Source organism: Eublepharis macularius, chromosome 1 (assembly GCF_028583425.1).
Source record: "Eublepharis macularius isolate TG4126 chromosome 1, MPM_Emac_v1.0, whole genome shotgun sequence".
Taxonomy (NCBI): domain Eukaryota; kingdom Metazoa; phylum Chordata; class Lepidosauria; order Squamata; family Eublepharidae; genus Eublepharis; species Eublepharis macularius.
The window spans coordinates 154,413,386-154,434,159 of record NC_072790.1 but is presented as its reverse complement, the minus strand read 5'-3'; the positions used below and the strand labels follow the sequence as shown (position 1 = coordinate 154,434,159).

Genomic DNA, 20,774 nt, shown 5'->3' with positions numbered 1-20,774 from the left:
CAAAGTTTAATATGGCAATCTACACAGACAGGTCACATGATCCTTCCTCTTCTAGAAAAGATTGTGCAAATCATGCATGTCCTCACTAGAGATGGGCACGAACAGCAATACAAACAAAAAAAGGCCACAAACAGCCCAATCTGCTGTTCACGAACAAGCTGTTCGTGAGGCCCCATTCTAAATGAACAGGTGGTCGTTGCAAGCCTCGTTCATTGCTGTTTGTTGCTGTTCCTCAAGCCAGACAGTCTGGCACCTGCAATCAATTCCCTTGGCAACTTAGACAAGGGACAACTTAGATTGTCCAGGGTCTGCGTCCCAGCCCCCAGACTTGCCAGGAGGGAGCAGTGGGTGGCAGTGGCCCTACCACCCCAGCCAGCAACCAGGTCCAGAACCTGCCCACTCCAGGGGGAAGGAGCAAAAGGCCAAAGCCTCAGAGGGCTGGAGGGAGCAGGGAGAGACCAGCCAGTCCCACCCTCCAGGGAGAAGAGAGGGGACTAAGCAGGCCAGAGGAAAAGGGCCAAGGCAGGGGGAATAGGGACCCAGCAGCAGCCCAAACAGCCCTTACCAGCTAAGGAGGAGAAGCAGCCACTACAGCCCAGAGCCACACCCTGGCTAGAGGACAGCAGCCTGGCTCAGGAGTTGCTAGGAGCCAAACCCTTCCAGGTGGAGCTGCCACAGGCATTCTGGGGGAGGAAATGGATAGCCCCGCCCAGCGTCAATGAGCAGGCAGCCCAGAAGCTGGCTGGGGCAGCTCCTCATGAGCAAGGCCAGGCAAGCTCAGCAGCACAGAAGCTGGCTGGGGCAGCTCCTCGTGAGCAAGGCCAGGCAAGCTCAGCAGCACAGAAGCTGGCTGGGGCAGCTCCTCGTGAGCAAGGCCAAGGAGACCTCAGCTGGGGATGGCTCACACTCAACCCCACCCTGCCAGCAAGGCAAAGAAGCCTAGAAGGGATTAGTGATAGGAGGGAAACACCTGAGGGAAGGCACAGCTGGGCCAAGTCAGGAGAGGGAACAAGCCTGGAAGGAGGGCGGGGTGGAGAAAGGAAACACTATAAAAGCTGGCTGGGAAGAGCTCTGGGGTGGTGGGTGTGAGTAAGGAGTGATGGTGTGGAGTGAGAGCAGTGCAGTGCAAGAGTGGAGGTTTGGAGGAGAGTTCTGGGAGGAGGAGATGATGGAGGATGCAGAGGGTAAGCAGACCAGGTTGAGCAGGCCAGCGAGTGGATTGAGAGGGAATCAGGGTGATGTATACCGCCTCTCCTTCCACAGAGCAGGGTCCTGCAGCATCCCTGGTGCCCCTCTGATGTCAGGGCTGGCCCAGCTGGTGCTCTGCCCAGCGGTAGCAGTGACAAGCCCTGACAGGGATTGTCTGAACGCTGCCTGAACTCCTGCTGCTGCCCTGGAAACCCCCATCTAAGTCTAATTTAGCTTGACAATCAGGTCTTCCTTTCAAGTGTGGAGCTCCAAATTTGTTACAAGGGAACAAAGGGAGGGGACCCCCAGCTCTTGCTTAGTTTGCAGACAGTGCAGAGGGAGAGAGTTGCTGTTGGCATTTTGATAGAGTGCATTGGAGCTTGAATTTTCTTTGTGTGTGGTGGGATAGGGATCTACCCCTTCAAGTTCCAGGGCTGCTGCCAGGCTCTGGGCCAAGCTATTACTATTGGTACCTTTCCTGCTGCCTGCTCAGGTAAGGTTTCTGGGAGTGGTGCAGTAGGGATCTTGACTTGGATGATGGCTGGAGGAGAGCCTGCTGGCCCCCACGAACAGCCAACCACGAACATGTTTGTGAACAGGGCCATGTTTGTGGTTGTTTGTGAGTCGCTGTTCATGGATGGCAATGAACAATGAACATCATATTGTTTTTTTTCTGTTCATGCCCCTCTCTAATCCTCACATCACATGTTACATTGTGGGCATGGCTGGAATGCATGAATTCCCCACCTACTTCCCACCACAGCTGTTGAGTTTCTGAATCTTATGCACCATAAACCAGGACTTTTGACAGTTCATGAGTACAACTTTTAAAAAGTAAAATGTTCAAAATTTAATTACTATCTTCCTAGTTAAAAGGTTCTTCTATGATATAATAAGGAAATACCTCTTCTTGAGAACCTAGAAAACTTTTGCCAATTAGCATGGACAGTGATAAATACAAAGAGTCCATAATTAACAAATGCCACATGATCTGTGTAAAGGATTGCAAAAGACAGCACAGCTGGTGATAATTGTACCTTAAGACTTATTATTATGTTAAAGGAGGTATTAGCTTAAAGCAGAATGTGTCCAGTAAGTGTCATTCTCCCACAATGTATCTAAATTTGTTTGAGGGATCATTACACAAAACATCAACTTATAAAGCACCAATTGCAAGAAGTTTTAATTACTGACTGTTTAAGAAAAACAGATGCTTTATGGCTGTTGAGCTAAGAATGCTGACTGCCTGTTTCATCACTGTTTAATAGTGTTTGATCAATAAATGCAAAAAATTGATGTGCAAGTGAATTTTTAAACAAAAAAATCTCTTGGATCTAATTAACTGAAAGTGGAAGAGCAGCTCATTTGGTTTGGGGCTTTGTATACTAACTAGGTTTTTTCTTTGCATTTCTTTGTGTTTCTTTGCAGAAACGACTGCAATTGACTTCTAGTTTGGGGGGGGTTCCCACCCTACTACGGCTTGGACTTTTGCCGGGTCCATTTTTAGTCCTTGATGTGAGACTTGGTACCCCAAAAAATCCAGTTCCTCTTTATGGAACTCACGTTTAGACAATTTCACTGGGAGCTTGTGCTTTTTAAAAGTGGTCAGTACCTTTCTGACCAATTCCACATGGGATTCTTTATCAGGAGAATAAATCAACATGTCATCTAGGTAAACAACCACACCTTCGTACAGGTACTTATGCAATACTTCATTAATCAAATTCATAAACACACTTGGTGCCCCCTGTAGGCCGAAAGGCATTACAATATATTCAAACTGCCCCATTGTGGTATTGAAGGCCATTTTCCATTCATCCCTCTCCTGTTTTCTGATCCAGAAGTAAGCATCTTTTAAATCCAGCTATGAAAATTTTTTCCCTTGTACCACCACACTGAGCAAGTCTTTGATCAAAGGGGGGGGGGTAAGCATTTGACATGGACACAGTGTTTATTCCATGATAATCAATGCACGGTCTCAGCTCCCCATCTTTCTTTTTGCAGAATAATACAGGTGTGGCATGGGTGGAGCTGGAAGGGCGGATGAATCCCCGCTCCAGGTTTTTATCAATGAACTCTCTCAGTTCCTTTCTCTGTGCTGGGCTCATAGAGTACAATTTTCTTTTAGGCAACTTTCCCCCTGGAATTAGTTCAGTAGCACAGTCTGTGCCTCTATGAGGGGGAAGCTCATCAGTTTCTTTTTCATCAAACACTTGTTTTAAATCAAGGTATTGGGGAGAATGGCTTTTTCCTCCTCAGCGGTCAATAACACAGTTCCTTACGGGGAGGGTGCCTCCCGTCCCCACATTTTAGTCCATGTATGTTTTGCACAACAATCTCCTTTAAAAACCACCATTCCAGTGGACCATTTGATGTATGGGTCATGGTCCCACAGCCAACGACTTCCCAGTACCAAGGGGTATTTGGCCACATCACTGACTAAATATGTTCTATTCTCCCAATGATTCCCCATGCCCGTCAGGGTAGGCTCAGTTCTATAGGGTGCAGGAGTCATATTAGACCTGTCCATTTGTTCAAATAGTATAGGATCTTTGAGTTTTATTACTTCTAGTCCTAGTCTTGTGACCAGGGCTGGCGATATTAAGTCCCAGGAACATCTGGAATCTCTTAATGTTTGCACTTGGACATGGGTTCTCTTTTTTGGATTCAGTAACATTACAGGCATAAACAGTATGACCCCTCTTTCTCTCACCTCTGGTGGTTTGGGCTCTTTAGGGACCTGCCATCGGGACCTTTTCATGGCAGGTCTGTCTTGTTTCCCAACTGCAAGGTGAAATTCTCCTCTGCTGCTTTTTGTATGGGTTCCTCGGTGTTTCCGGGACTCTCATTAGCATCCACGCCAGTCTCTGGCCTCTCACGCTTTGGAGGCAATCTCCAACCGAGCCATTTGGGGGGGGAACGGGTTTTGGTGCGCCTTGGCCTCTTCCCTCCTGCACCAGCCCTATGGGACATTGTGCTGCATAATGTCCAACACCCCCACATTTTAAACATACTCCTTGTCTCCATCGTAATTCTCTCTGAGTTCCTGGGATGGGGGGCCTTGGCCCTAGCAGGGTATGTCCCCTGTCTGTGGTGGTTGGCCTCCTCAGCCCCACATGTTGTTGCATTCGTACGAGTTTCACCACTTGGCTTCTGTTTTCAACCTCTCATGCTAATTGGATCCACCCTAACAGAGTCTGTGGGTCGTCCTGCATTAATGCTCTATCTAGCAGGTCAGCATTCAATCCATTTCGGAAAAGTTCAATTTTAACTCCTTCATGATAGCCCTGAACTTTGGTGGCTAATTGTCTGAATTTGGCAGCATATTCTCTTTCGGCTCTGGACCCGTCTTATGGTTCTGAGTCTTGTTTGAGCCCTTTTTCCTTCTAGCGGGTCTTCAAATTGGGCTCTTAGTACATACACAAAAACATTTAAATCATACAGCTCCGGTTCTTCCATGTCATGCAAAGTTACATACCACTTGGCTGCCGGGCCCCCTAGTCGAGATCCTAAATGGCTCACCCAACTGTGCTCCGTAGGAAACAAATGTCCCCAATCTTGGAAAAATTCCATGGCTTGTACTGTAAAAAATCCCAAGTCCCCGGGTTTTCCATCAAACTTGGCTTCTAATTTGAACCATCCTTGCAGCAGTCCTGCTCCAGGAGCTCCTACTCCCTGATGCCCTGCCGGCTGCTGGATTGGGGCTGCTCTGGGGGGTGGCTGAACTTGTCCCTGTGCCATGAAGGGTATCTGATGTTCTCCATTTGCTCCATACACCATAGGAGCAGTTTGAGTCACCACTCTGTGCTGTGATTGAAAGGTTTGTGCTTGAACCCCTGATACTCTTCAAGGGGGGTATACTGTGGGACCTCCTGGTTTTAGATGGCCCATTTGTAATCCTATCTCCATAGGGATGACAACAGGCACCCTCATGGTTGGCCGGTTTGTGACACCCTCATCCCTACAGCAGCAAATGATGCCCTTGCACTTGTTGCAGCAGGTAGGACGCTCACTGGCTGTGTCCCCCCTTGCAGAGGCCCCACTGCCCCTTGGAGCAGTAAAATGGGAATATCACTACTGCTGGGGGAGATTGAACTTGTAGGTTCCTTGACACTCTCATCCCCGTTGTGGCAATTGGCGCCCCTGTGCTACTCACGACCCGAGGAAAAATCAAAGGCTGTGCTCCCCCAGATGGACACATTTCCACTCCCTGGGATGGTATGTTAGAGGCAGTCACTATGGTGGGAGGCGGAACAGATCTCCTTGTCTCCATTTCTGTGACTATTAGAATCAGTGCAGTTGGGGAAATTACTTGAGCTCCCATGAATTGTTCAGGAGTTACTAAAACCGACCTTCCCCTTTCCGAAGGCGTTGATCCCACTGCACTTATTGGTCTTTGGCCAATCTCTGGAGCTCTCCCTTGCTCCACTGGCAGCTGTTGCTGCAGGAGAACTGTAGGTGCTGTCTTCCGACACCCCTTGCGTAGCCCTCCAGCTGAACCCACTGGCAGGATCCTCATCGCACACACTCTTTGGATGTCTCGTTCCCATTCTTGTTGTATCCTAAGTGCCTGATCCCATTCTTCCTAGGATTGAAAATTTCCTGAATTATACACCGCTGGCAGAGCTTGTATGTGGCCCTGCAGAGAGTACCATGTAAATAGACTTGGTGCGGGTCTTCCCTCTGACCCTAGTGGCTGCAGCATCTGGCCCCCATTTGGGTTTACTGGCCCGGCCACAGCTCCTAGTCTGCTTATGTCCGTGGGGTCCGTTTCATCTTTGATGAAGAGAACCAAATGGTCTTACTCATTGCCAGGGGGTAATCCAGGGTCCCCCTGTATATGTACATCCACAAACACCGATTGTGCTATTGTCTCGTGTGGCACGGATAGCTGCGGCATCTGGCCCCACTCCTGGTTATTTGGCCTGTCCGCAGCTCCCAGTTCACATGTGTTTAGCGGATCCTCTCCAGGTTCCAGCATCAGCTCATGATATGCCAGGGCATTGCTGTGGGGTAATTCAGGGTCCCCCAATTTCTCCCACACTCCATGAAGTTGATACTCGAGGACTTCTGCAACCTGGCATTCCATCGATGCGGATATGGGTTTGCTCCTTTCCTCCGACCCCATGGGAGCAATTGCTCTTACTGACGATGGGTCGCTGGGGCCTTCCAGGACTCTCGGATCAGTGAAGTACTCCTCCATCTCCAGGAAGCACTGAAAGTATGCCTCTGCAGTTATGGAACTGTGAGGGGCCCATTCACGGGTGGGTGGTAAGTTCCATTGATAGTAGGTAGACCCGTCTTTGGGGATCGCTCCCAGTTCAGGATACATTGGGAGGCTTCCTGCGGCACCAAGTCCCCTCATCACAGATATATTGGCATCCATTAGGTAGTCCAGTCTCAGTTGAGTCACAGGCACCAGCTCTCTAGGTTGTCCTCCAAGAGTTGCACCTGGTCCCAGTAGCAGGTCTGGATTGTTCATTAGATCCTCTGGCTCCATAGTCCCTGGGTCTGGCTCTGATGACGTGAAGCTGGTAGCTATTCTCCAAAGGTTACAGGTACAGAGGAACTAGAGAAAGATTCCTGTCAAAATGTCAGGCTATGGATGATAGGCTATGGCAGATAGATCCCTGTACCATCACAGCAAGAATCCAGGCTCTTGTTTAAAGGTTTTATTCAGAAATCAGATCATTTCCACAGATATATCCATAGGGTTACTCAGAAGCAAGGTAAGCATCTAAGCAGTAAGAACAGATTGACAGGAATGGTAACATGTGGGAAACCCCTTCCTCTTAACACACACATTTACTCCTTCCCCCTCCCAACAGTAAAACAGGACTTTTGGCGAGAACTCATCCTGTGCACGTCTCACATATTTGTACTATCAAGTCGAGACACTGAGAAAGCAAGAGATCAAAGTTGAGACATAGCAGTTCATGAGAGTGAGCAGTATACAAGGTCAGAAGCACTGAAAGTCTCTATAGTCCATTAGATATGGCACCTACAGCTTCAATAAGCCTGTGAAAGCAAACAGTTATGGTACTGGCAATATGACATCAAGTAATAGCATGAAATAATGGTTCAGAACAACAGGTCAGCATTAGGTAGTGGCATGGATGGGGCACAGACATGACAAAAGTTATTTTTTTTAACTGAAGGATATGTGTTCTTTACCACTTTGATAAACACATACATAATGCAACACATGTACAATCATACCAGGACTGGATCTTTGCAGCGCTTCAGCACTACATATTCAGGAAAAAAAGTGAATTTGCATACTGCAAACATGCAGCTCTTTGACAGAATTAAACAGTGAAACAATGGAAAATTTTGAATGCAGCGTTTTAACTTTGGAAACAAGGCTAAAGAATTTGGAGCTCCAACCCTTAGGAAGAAATTTCAAATAAGTAGAATTTTGGAAACATCCTGCTTGGCAGACAAGAAAAGTTTACCACTAGAGGAGGGCATGGTCTGGAAAATGGACCTAAATTAGACATGGTCCTGCCCAGTTCGTGGTTCACGAACACACAGTTCGTGGGACTCATCTTTACATGAATTTTGGTACTTTTGGACCGTTCCATTAGTCTGTGGTCTGTGAGTCCAGACATTCTAGCGCCGATTTATCTTTTTTTTTTAAATAAAGTTTTTATTAGTGAGTGGTAAAACAAAGAAAATTTTGCAAATTTGACACAAATAATCCCATTTTACCCCTTGCTGTATCCCCTACCCTTTTCCTCCCCCCTCCCTATTGACTTCCAACAGCTTTCCAACCCCTAACCCTTCTTATTACTTAAATCTATTTCATTTATATTTCCCTACCAACTTTAATTCGTAATATCTCTTATTCTAAGCACATTCTTATTTTTTACATAACCTCTATCAAACCTACTATCAATATAGTATATCTCAACTCAATATAACATACTAATATAATATAATATATAGCAAGGATCGCCCTATCTCTTACTTTAAACTTATTCTATTTCTTTTCTTTTAAGCATATACTCCATCAAATACACTATCAATATAGTATATATCACAATAATATATTATATATATGTTGTATACTATGCCACCAATGTAGCATAGCACACATCACCACACAACACAATCACATATTATGTTATATGTAGAGTCTGATCTACTAACCCATTGTTTTATGTCATATATCATATATAGTATACCTCATTGAGATATCTGTTTACCCCTTCTCATTATCCCATATACTCAATGTAAAATCCCCTTAAATATTATATAAGCTTAGATTATAATTACATTCCCCCTAAATGGTAAGATCCCTTCTCTCTTCTCATTACAACACTATTCTTTAAAAATTTTCAAACTGCCTGGCGCCGATTTATCAATTCCCTAAGCAATAGAGGGGACATCTGCAGACCTTCTGCAGCCCTTAAAAACTTAATAGGCAGCTCTGCCTGCCAGAGAGCTCCCATTCTGCTCTTTGGAGCAAGGAGCAAGAATGAATTCCCTAGGCAACAGAGAGATGGATGTTCTGCAGCCAATCTTAGCCCTCAAAACCTCAATAGGCAGCTCTGCCTGCCAAGCAGAGAGTTCCCATTCTGCAAAGGAGGGGTCAATGTTCTGCAGCCAATCTTAGCCCTCAAAACCTTGATAGGCACCTCTGCCTGCCAAGCAGAGAGCTCCCATTGTTCTCTATGTAAACAAGGAGCAAGAATTAATTCCCTAGGCAACTGCTGGGAAGGTGTCTGTGTCGTGAGTGAGGGGGCTCTTCCCTCATCCTTTTCTGTTTGATTTTGCCTCACTGCAACTTTTTGGTGCTGCTAGCCAATGCAAGTCAATTGGCATTTGTGACTCCAGTGTCTACTGGAAGTTTCCTGGGGTGGCTGCTTTGGAGGTCTGTAACTTGGACATCCAAAATGCAATCTTGACCAAACTTGAAGGGTGGTTGGAGGAGAGGCTGCTGAAGATTCTCTGTGAGTTTGGGCTCTCTGGATATGAAGGGGCGGAGCCAGAGCCCCTGGAAGTGACAGACCACAAACCAACATGGTCCGTGAAAATCAATGGACCGTGGGCCGGCAGTCCATGCCTAGCCCATCACAAAATGATCTGTTGACTTTGTGGTCAATCAGGAGCCACTTCCCACTCTCTCTTTCTGCTGTGCCTTCCTTTGTAACTCAAGGAGCCTTTGTAATTGAAGAGGCATGGGAGAATGGTAAAGAACAGTAACTCTTGATTCCTCAACACAGAGATAGATTTGGTAAGTGAAAGCATTAAACATGAAATGAAAAAATCACATTTTTTTTGTCTTAAATCTTTAGCCTGGATGTGTAAATACTACTGAAGTGGACATTAAAAAGTCTTCTAGAATGAGAAATCCTCACAAAACAAGGAAGGTAGGCTCTGCTTTTCAACAATCATTTACATGTATGGTAAACAATAATTCTTGCCTTACATTAAATATACCCGTTAAATATACCCATCTTTCTGGGCACTTAAGGGTGTTTAAACTACTTCTAAAATGGAAACAAGCTTCTGTTCACTCTTGGCAATGCTTTTTGTATGGGAGTTATGAATCTTTCTAAAAAGATAAGAGTCTAGATTATTGTTTGGCCACCTAAAGTTTGAATGGAGTACTGTCATAAATATTCACAGATCTACAAATGTGTTTCTGTTAGTTTAAGGATACAGTTTAGAGAATATCTTTTGGGTTGGCAGCTCTTCCCATCCATGACTCAAATTTCCTTTCTTTCCTTCTCACCAAGAATAGGATAACACTTTGGCTACATTCATTGGCCCATCAAGCCAACATAAAATTTGAATGTTCCTTAACCCATCCTGTTGCTGTACTCTTACATACATCGTCTTCCCTTATTGATGAAAAATACTGGTTTAAAACTAAATCCAGTTCCCTGTGATATACAAAATGAAGATGTGTGATTTATCCAGAATTAGTTTCACACATAATACAATCCAAGATTCTTTACCAGGGTTTAGTCTGGATTTGGAATCCCAATTTGCAGCAGAAGAAAATTAACTCTGGTTAAGCCATGCAGTTGCATACACACATCATGGATAGCCAGAGTTAGTTTTAAACTTCCTTCAAAGCTTCTTGAAATCTGCTAAATCCTTTCTCCCTGATGCTGTTGTAATCTGGAAGCACAAAAATCCAGACAAGATAATAGTATCTAAATTTTTTGCTGTTGTTAATTGGGAGATGGTGGGGGTGATTTAAGAACCAGGATAGTGAGAAGAACCAGGATAGTGAGAAGAGGTACTTCCCACTCCCAACATGGTGCCATTAAAATCTCTTAGATTATGGATCTGCATTATGTCTGTCTTGGCTCTAAGGCCAGAGACCTACACTGTAAAGGCTAGACTGAAGGTGTTTGTGCTCTTCATACACAGTTCTAGAACACAACAGAAACTGTAGCAAAATATATTGCTTGGGCCCTAAAACACCACAATCAACTCCTGAAACCTCATTGATTGATTGAACTATTATAGTAGGTATAATCAATACCTCAGCTTCTGTAAATATACCAGTTCTAATTTAGTTTCATGTGGGTAGCCATGTTGGTGTACAGAAGAAGAGCAAGATTCAAGTCCAGTAGCACCTTAAGTGCCAACTAGATTTTCCAGGCATGAGTTTTTGAGAGTCAAAGCTAGACATGGGCACAAACCAAAACAAACCCATGAGGCTCGTGGTTTGTGGATTTTGATGAACCAAAAACCACAAACTGGCACGGAACTGGGGCCAGTTATGAACCAGTTTGTGGGGTTTAAATACCTCTTTCCGGCTGCTTAGCAGCAGCAGGGAAAGGTGCATTTAACAGTTTAAAGGGCCCTTTCCTGCCTTGCAAGCAGCAGGTACCTTTAAACTATCAGCTGGCAGACAATGGGGGGGATCCCTCCTCGCCGCCTGCTAGATGATAGTTTAAAGGTACCTGCCATTTAAACTGTCCCTTTTCCAATAAGACCCAAATGAACCTGAACCAGTAACCAGTTCATGGAAGTTCGTAGAAAGGAGCTTCCATGATCCGTGGTTCGCAAACCACAAACTGGCCTGGTTCATGCATTTTTTTGGGTCATAATTGGATTCATGCCCACCTCTAGTCAAAGCTCTCTTTATTGGATACCTGAAGAAGATACCTCTGTCTCTTGATGATGGCAGCAGTGGTTGTCTTGGGTTCTCCTCCCACTCTGTCCTTTCTCTTTCAGGGATATATGTGTGGCACCAATACCTGCAGTTAACTTTAAGCAGATCTGTATCTGATCAGTTCTCCTTGGAATTCCATGTAAGCCACTGGAGATTCCACGATGGGGAAAATGCAGGATATCAGTGTAATGAATAATAAACAAACAATAAATTAGACGTGAAGGATTTCCAGCAACATTATATAACTGATAGAAGCAGCAGATGAATGGATGTTGTAAAGAAGTATTATGCTTTGCAATTAATTTTTGGAATTTAAAATCCAAAACAATATTCTGGTGCAATATTTATATATTTATTTAAAACATTTTCATGCTGTCTTTCTACCCAGATAGGATCCCTAAGGCAACAACTATTCAAACATTAACAATTTAAAACAACATTATAAACAATTTAAATCTAAAACAACATTTAAAACAGTATAAAATAATTAAGTAAACACACCATAAACCCTCAACACTGGGAACAAGGAGGAAGGCCAATAACAGTTAGTGGGGGGTATGCTAAACAAAACAAAAAAGTCTTCACCTGCTGGCAAAAGGCAATAGAATGGGACAGATGAATCTCTCTGTGGAGGGAATTCCAAAGTTTTGGTGGCACTATTGAAAAAGGCCTCTCTCGGGCATTTTTTCAGATGTTCCTGTTCTGGGGTCTAGTACTCATAGATACCAAGCATTTGAAAATAAAAATTACAGTTTAAGTCATAGACAATGCTTTAAAAACAGTACTTTTGTCACTGGGTGAAAATTTCATGCAATCAAGATACAGAGGAAAATGGAAGATAAGAGCCTTATTGTCACACAGATGGGCATCTCCTTGTGAGGTGGGGGAATTAGCGTGCAAGGAGAGACAGTGAGAGGGGGCAAAAAGTGAGATCACCTTTGTTTAGGGGGATTGTTCCTCTAGAGAACTCTTTTAATAAACAGGCAAGTGTTTGACCAAAAGAGTTTTTATTTATAAAATAATAATCAATCGCACACAAAAATACACAACATACATACTCAGAGCTAATCAGAAAACAAGGAGGAAAATTGGAGAGAGTTGTAGGGCTGGGTGATAGTTACCAATCCAGAAGACCAGAGGGTGTCTGTGAGAGAGTTGCATTGAGCGACCAGCGCTTCATGGCAGGAAAATGAGTTCAGACAGGGGTCTGAGGGTGGATACTGGATCCAAAGGCATGCACACAATGATGGTGGAAGGGTAGCCCAATTATACTGTGGAACTTACCCTGGAGCAGGATTGCGTTTTCTGCTCCAAAATAATAACTAAATGGCTGTCACCAAAGCTTTAATTAAACCTTCCTGGGCAAAACTAATGTTATGAATGATGATTGATGACCAGCGATGGCTAGATAGGAGTGGTTATCAGAGCCTTGAATAGCTCAGAATGGGAGAGCAGATAAGGAGAATATCGGCAGACTGTGGAGGTGATTAATTCAGGAACTCCTGTAAGACCCTAATGTCTTAGAATCTTAGCACATCTCCTTGGGTGTGAGGCTGAAAGCTAGTCTCACCTGGTGACTCACATGTCAGTAATTTTTCACATGAGGAGAGGGGCTTATGATATTGCCATATTCATAAGCTTTTTATTGAGAGCAGGTCTGACTGCTAACACTATCTACTGTCCAGTTAGTAGGACTATAGGATTTAAGACAACTGCTAGCCACAAGGTTGTAATGACATTTTGGATACAATATATGTTAATGAGTCATGCCAAGAATTGAAATTAGTCATGTATCAAGTGTCTGACAAACACCGGGCAGCTATACAAATAGCAATCTATATGACTCTGTACCTCTCTGTTCCTATTTTATTCTCTCAGGTCACTTGCAATGAGGATAAGAGCTGTTTGTTTATGGATCATCATCCCTCATTTTCTGTTCCTCAACCTCTGATAAAAAATTAACATGATCAAACACAATTTTTATAATGTTACACAAATCAGCCTTCAGAGATCTGTCATTTACAGATAGTGAATACAGATAGACATGCCCTACTTCACATCTGCATTTGATGTGCAGTAAAATCCTCCCTACCACTTGTCAAGACCATTCAGATAATTAACGGCAACTTTATACATTCACACTAATCTGTAGATCTGTTCTGTTTCGTGTGGTAATGGGGGTTGTTTTACTGCTTTCTTACATATCACTAAAATATCTACACATCTCTGCTTCTTTCTAGCATGCCCTCTCTGGGATAGGATGAATGGGATTGCTTTCACATACGTTTAATATTGTGTATCAACACACTGTGCATTCTTTACTTATTCTATAACTGCTTTGCTTTTGAACTATGGGAAGAATGCTTCCCTCTGCTGCCTGTGTTTAAGGTGATAAATTGGAGGGGGGGACACATGTGAATACAGGAAAGGATTAAACTGTAAGGTAAGCACTAAAGGAAGGAATGGGAACAAACCATGATTGACAGGGAATGAGGAGATAACATAACAATACAATCCAGCGAGAAAGCAGAGAGAGCAAAAATGTCCAAACACCTTCTTCAGACTGATGCACATAAGATGACATAAGGTGAAAATGTAAAGCAATTCTAAGTTACTAGAGGATCAGAGAGTTCACTGGAGGCTAGATTGGTAGTCTATATGGGCTCATAGTTGTGCCAAGTTGTAAGTCATACTTGATTGCTTAAAATATTGAAACAGGTCATGGGAAATTAATGTATTGAATGCTTTGTTCAAATATATGTGCAATTAGGAAGGCTGCATAAGAAAACATGTTCTACATATTAATTTCTCTCTTTCCATGTTTATGTACAGTCTGTCTATGGATTACAAAATGATATTCGAAGTCACAGTCCTACACACACTCCAGTGCCAGAAACTAAACCACCTACAGAAGATGAATTGCGTCAAGAGGTTTGCAGTTCTATAAAAACTAAACATTGAATCAAACCAGAATAATATGTATATTTTCCAGGATAATTCCTTGATATGTAGAGCTAATATGAACAAATCTAGAGACTACCCAGTCCGATCATTATGCACAGCATTTTCATAAAGCTGTGTGCTGGAAGAATAAAGGTGTATGCATATTGCCCAGAACACAGAATGGTTCTAGGCAATATGCACACAACTTTATACATCCAGGATGGAAGAGGAACAGAAGGACAGACATAAAAGGAGATTGGATTGCCTCCCCCCAAGGGTTTTTTCCCCTCACACAATAACATTTCCCTAAAAATCACCAAAGAATTATCTTCATTTGGAAGAAATGCTACAGTTACTGACAGAAATCAACTGCCTGTTTAATTAAGAACAGATACTGTTGGTGCAGATTTGATAGGAAGGCTTGGGCCTTATGGTGCTGTCCTGTCAGTTCAGCAGCAGCTCCTTCAACAGAAAGGACTTTTTTATTTGCAGATGAGAATAATAATAATATTTGATTTATATCCTCTCTGGTCACTGACTGTAATAAAGAAAGATTGATTGATTGATTTATATACCACCCTTCAGGACAAATTAAAGTCCGCTCAGAGCAGTTTACAAAGTGTGTTATTATTATCCCCACAACAATCACCCTATGAGGTGGGTGGTGCTGAGAGAGCTCCAGAGAGCTGTGACTAGCCCAAGGTCACCCAGCTGGCTTCAAGTGGAGGAGTGGGGAATCAAAACCGGCTCTCCAGATTAGAGTCCTGCCACTCTTAAACACTACACCAAACTGTCAATTTCTGCTGATTCACTTTTCCTACTGTGGACTCTCTGTTTGCCCCCCACGTTGTCCCATTAGGCCCACTGACCTGAAGGAACAACATGTAAGGAAGGGGGGAAAGGCTGCAGTGAGAGGGGGGAAGACAGGGAAGTTGCTTTCCTGCAGTGTGATTCCACTTGCACCACTTAAGATTGAAGCGAAATGTATTAATCAAGCTGGAAAGTAAATCATTTGGCTGCAAATGGCTGATATACTATGGTGTCCCAAAGTACTTCTGTAGTATATTGGCCAAGTGTGAGAGTCATGAGCTGGGAAATTCAGACATGAATGTTTCATCTGCAATATTCAGGCAACAGTCCCCTAATTTATAGGGCTGTTGTAAGTATATTTGAGAGTATATCAAGTACTTTGAGCATTTGACATGCCAAATACAAAAACAATATACTGAAGGCTCAACCCAGGCCTCTTAGTATTTGCAGATATTTGTGCATTGTCTGCACTGTTCTGTGGATTGTTGGCAGTGTCTTTGAGCATGATGAGCTGAAGTTAAACAGTTTGGGGCCCAATGATCTTAGTGGGAGAAATTTAAGCATAAGAGACTTAACCCCTGGACTTCCAAAGTACTTGGCTCTGTTTTATTAATGACATTACATTCTTGATACAAAATGGATGGAAATGCCTATCAGCATTTAAGTCATGCTTTACTAAAAGTTAACCATGTTTAAATCTCACAGGTACTAGTGAGGGAGTAAGTTTGTGCTTTGGGTGTCATCCACATGCCACTGGCAAATCTGTCATAGATTTGCTTGCTTTCTACTTTTTGGCTGGATTGTAACCAGTCCTGTGTATAAGAGTTCAGGGTACTGCACACAGTTCCTATGCACAATTCTTATTTTCCAACAACCTAAATTAAATGTACATATTGAAAAGGTAAACTATCTGAAAATACAGCTAAGCAATTATTTTCTTATCTCAGTCTTCTGTTTTCACATTTTATAGATAAAGTATTGGCAAATACAGCTAGATAGACATCGGTTAAAAATGTCAAAAGTTGCAGAAAGGTATGTATGTTTCCATGTTTTTTTTTAAATAAAAATTTGATTGCTTCAATTATTCTAATTGCCAAATACTAGATTGTGTTAACAATCTACAAAACCTGTGTTAACCTATAAAACCATACAGAAATGTATGCTTTGAAGATTAGGACTCAGCAGTACCAACTATCTTATGAAAATGTAATTTTCCCCCCTAGTCTGTTAGCTTACACTGAGCAGTATGTGGAATATGATCCATTTCTTCTGCCTCCCGACCCATCTAATCCCTGGTTGTCAGATGATACCACATTCTGGGAAGTAGAAGTAAGGTATGTTATATGAATTTGATGTATATGGTTAACTAGTCTGATAACTTATATTTATAGGAGGGTCTTTTATCCTTCATCTAAAAGATGCAAAATGCCATTTGAAAGGATCCATACATGATCCAAATACTATTTAACTATTTTATTTCAGCAATGCAGCAATGAAGATTTTAAGGCAACAAGATGAATTCCTTCAATACAACTTCTTATTACAGATTCCTCAATCCCAAGACGATAAATTCTCTAAAAGCCTCAAAAACCTCAAGCAAATTCCAGAAAATAAATTCCGCACTAGTTTCTTTACCAAGAGAACTAGTCTCCAAAACAAAAACCACAATAAATTCTAACATATCTTACCTCAATGCTAACTCATTACAATTATCTCACCAGTTTCCAAAAGCAATATAAACATACAATGAGTTGGCCACTTTTCATTTAATTGGAGCAGTCAGCTGAGAGATTTTACACCAGCATTCCTTAGACCCATTTAGAAAAGGAACTAGAGGACAACCTGTAAAACAGCATAGAGAGAGGCTATAGGCCTTCTCTCCTGACACACTGAAGTCCAGCTCCCACTTCAAGATATTCTCTCTCATAGCTTCTCTCTCATAGCTGGTGATCCAATCCACAAAATCCATGTCATAATTAAGTGATCATACAACTAATTTTGGATTGGCACCAACTTGCTGTGGGTCTCCTTGGTAAGGACTCTTTGTATGGAATTCACAATTACATGTGGAACCTGGCAAAAATTCTCTGCATGGACATTCACAGTTACGAGCATGATCTATTGAATATCCGGTCAAATTACTGGGTTGTATTACCCAAAAATATTAGGATTTCAACCCTTAAGTAAATCTTGGATCAATTTTACTGACTCTTTCACAAAATCATCAACTTCTGTTTAAACAGACAGTTTCCAGCAACAGTTTCCAGCAAGAGCTATCTACTCATACCCATAGTTCCCCAAAAATATCCTTTTAAAATCTTTTTATTGTTAAAATAAAATTTTAACAAATGAGTAGGGATTTGATTTAGATTTGATTTAGATTAGATTTGCTGTAGACCAGACACTTATTCCTGCAGAAAGTTTACCCAAATTAAATTTAACTTAACATCAGATTACTTTAGTTATTAAATCTACAGGTTACTTTATTAATAAACTTTAATACACAACATCAACATTAGGGAGATTTTCTTTTGGCAACCAGAATACTTAATTCCTTTTAAACTTTTTAAAAAATTTACTTGACCATATAGAAAGATCTTGTGTGTATATTAGTATGTGCATACACCTATTGGCAACCATATTTTCCAAGGTTTCCAAATACACAGAGAGAGCTATATATGTGTAGCTTCAATACATATATTCAAATAAATGCATAACACTAGTGTCCTCCCACGCACATGTGATTCTACTCTACCCCCATGTTTATTTAGCCCCTTTGAACTTCCAAAGAAAGCCTTTCCCTTCAACTCCGCTGAAATGGATGAGATTGGCTTTTCCAAAGTCCAATCATATTCCAGGCTTTACCTCTCCCAATAGAGAGGAAATCAACTTGCTTTGAATATTCTAGCATGTTGGCAGGAAAGTGAAGCCCCTAGCCAATCGCAGCAAGAAGAGGACGCCAGGCAGCAGTGTTGTACAGTTGTTATTATAAAACCAGAACTAGGCAAAGATGGGATGAGGAAGATGGCATAGGCTGGAGGTATTTCTTGATAAAGCATCCTGAAAGCATTCCAGGTCCTGATCCATACAAAAGGACTAGTACTTTATTGCAGCAACATATCAGAAGCAGCACATGAGGATATTCTTCTTGCCAAAGTGATAACATTTTATCTACCCTAGTTTATCATATATCTGAAGGGGGAAAAGCATAAGTCAGTTGCTTTTTGTAAAGATGTAGTGCTTGGTGTTATGTTTACTGCATTTGACATATCTTGGAATTAGCCTCAAGAGTTCTTCCAGGGCCACTTCATAATCCATGTGTCATCTTCCTAAAAATAAACCCAGCTACAAAATAAACACATCAAATGTCATGTATGATGGGTTTGGGATTTGTTTTTCTTGATAGACATTAGCTTGCTGTAGGAATAAATGACGTGTGAAGCAGCCTCATCTGAAACAAATAACTAGGAAATATAATAATGAATAATGGAAAATGAGTATTATAACTTTAAGAAGTATGTAATTAATGAAATCATCTCAAGAAAGCCTGGAGTCTTAGTACTGTGAGAGACCCCTTCTCTTTCTTCCTTCTCTAGTAAAGAGCCAAGTCAGCAAAGGGTAAAACGGTGGGGCTTCGGCATGGATGAAGCCCTGAAAGACCCTGTGGGAAGAGAACAGTTCCTTAAATTCCTGGAGTCTGAATTCAGCTCAGAAAACCTGAGGTAAGATTCTCATTTTGATTTTCATCCAGTCTTTCAGAGGAGGCTCACACAGGCTTCCTGAGAATCAGGCCAAATCATTTTGCGAGAGATCATTCTCAAATCCTCCTATTAGTCATCTTTGTCCATATGGTATTTTCCCCATTATGAAAGTGATTTGAGGCATTAAATTGGCAAAAAGGGAAGAGATGCTTTGCATTCCCATTTAGATGATTTAGGTAGTAGGAATGATGATCCTTGGAATTGTTAATGGATATAATGGAATCACTGTATGATATTTTCAGGTGGGTACACTGGGTAGCCATGTTGGTCTGTAATAGAAATGCAAGATTCAGGTCCAGTAGCACCTTAAAGACCAACTAACAAAGAGAGCTTTGACTGTCAAAAGCTCATACTCCAGAAATCCAGTTGGTCTTTGAGGTGCTACTGCACTGAAATCTTGCTCTTCTACCTGATATTTATCATCTATACAGGAGAGTAATTATACAGGAGAACCCACCTTTTAAAAAGTTCTCATGAGACTGTTCTAAGAAATGTATGAAATAGTTCTTTCTGCATTGCTGTATAATGATGTGGAATATATTCCATTAGTTACAATATCTTGGCTTGTCCTTTTAGATCTCCTCAATTTACACTTGCTTTTTGTGAGCATTTTCCCCTCCAAAAAACCCACTCTTGAACATTAGGCAGGGACATGGACCAGTGGCAGAGCACTTGGTTTGCATAAAGTTTGCAGTTAAAATAATCAGGTAGTAGGTGATGTGAAAAACCTTGTCATGAGATCCTGGAAAGCTGCTACCTGTCAGAGTAGACAATAATGACCTTGATAAAGCAATGATCTGACTCACTATAAGGCAGCTTTAGGTGTTCATGTGAAAACACCAAAAGATAGAGTGGTACATTGAAAAATCACCACCAGAAAAATTTACCTGTGTATTTTCTTGTGTCTCCACTGCTGTCTCCCCACATCCTCCTATAAAGGTGTTGGCCCCACTTCACTCATGCAGCAGCACTCTGCATATGTTGAGGTCTGTTTCTTTACTTTGCATCACCTCCAGCTAAGGACAGGTGCCCATACAATGTCATGTAGTGGCAGAAACCAACATACAAGCTACTGTGGATGCAGAACATCAAACATTTCTTTTAGACAAGAATTCTACTTGTGTATGAATATGTTAATTGTTATGTCAAGAATATGTTAATTGTTGGTGTCAGTTTTAAAATTAATTAAAAATATTAAGAACACTGTACGTGCCCTTTGCATAGCTAAGCACACAGGTTAAATTTGGTAGAGGTCTCAATGTAGTCTTCCTACCTTTCTCCTTATTCACCGCTGGTCTTCAGATCTGAGCATATTAGTTACACACTTGAATCCTTGATGGGGGGATGGGAAGGAAATCTGGATATATAAATGGGTACCACACACAGGTGCCCAATCAACTTGGGAAAACAAGATACAGAAGAAGGCTCCACTGAGTGTAGCCTGATCCCTTCCCATGAATCCACAAGGCTGGTAAAGCCAATTGTAACCTAAGTTGATTACATACCCCAAAACTTCTTCGTGCACATGGGCTTTTTAAAAATAAATAATCTTCTGTTTCTTTCTTACACCATGCAGATCAAGGATGTAGGAAGGGTTGATTCAGTAAATGTATTGCCTCATCTAGAACACAACACTGCTTTGCCCTGGGAAAAACTAACTTGGTTCCCCAGACCATTTGGCTGCCCTGCTGTACCCCATCACTTGGGGCTCAATCTTGAGCTCTGAATGGGCCAAGAACCAAGGTGTCTGATGTTTTTAAAAAGCTACTTTCCAAACTCCCTTCAGAGAATAAAGAACCCCTTTCCCCCAACTGGGACTCTTCCTTAGTATCAGTAAAATAATTTATTTCACTATCTGTGATTCTGGGTCCCCTGCAAGCCAACAGCCTATGTGCATGAGAGTGATGGTTTGGCGGTGCGGGGAGAGGCTTCTC

General features: G+C 42.2%; 1 protein-coding gene across 1 annotated transcript in view; it reads left to right on the top strand.

Annotated features, from left to right (window-relative positions):
* Positions 1-20,774, top strand: part of RGS7 (regulator of G protein signaling 7) — a 359,013-nt gene that overhangs the window by 316,760 nt on the left and 21,479 nt on the right. The window contains exons 9-13 of the mRNA XM_054992858.1: positions 9,489-9,563; positions 14,159-14,257; positions 16,050-16,111; positions 16,303-16,413; positions 18,676-18,801. Of these exons, the coding sequence (XP_054848833.1) occupies positions 9,489-9,563; positions 14,159-14,257; positions 16,050-16,111; positions 16,303-16,413; positions 18,676-18,801 (473 nt within the window). The remainder of the gene's footprint in view (positions 1-9,488; positions 9,564-14,158; positions 14,258-16,049; positions 16,112-16,302; positions 16,414-18,675; positions 18,802-20,774) is intronic.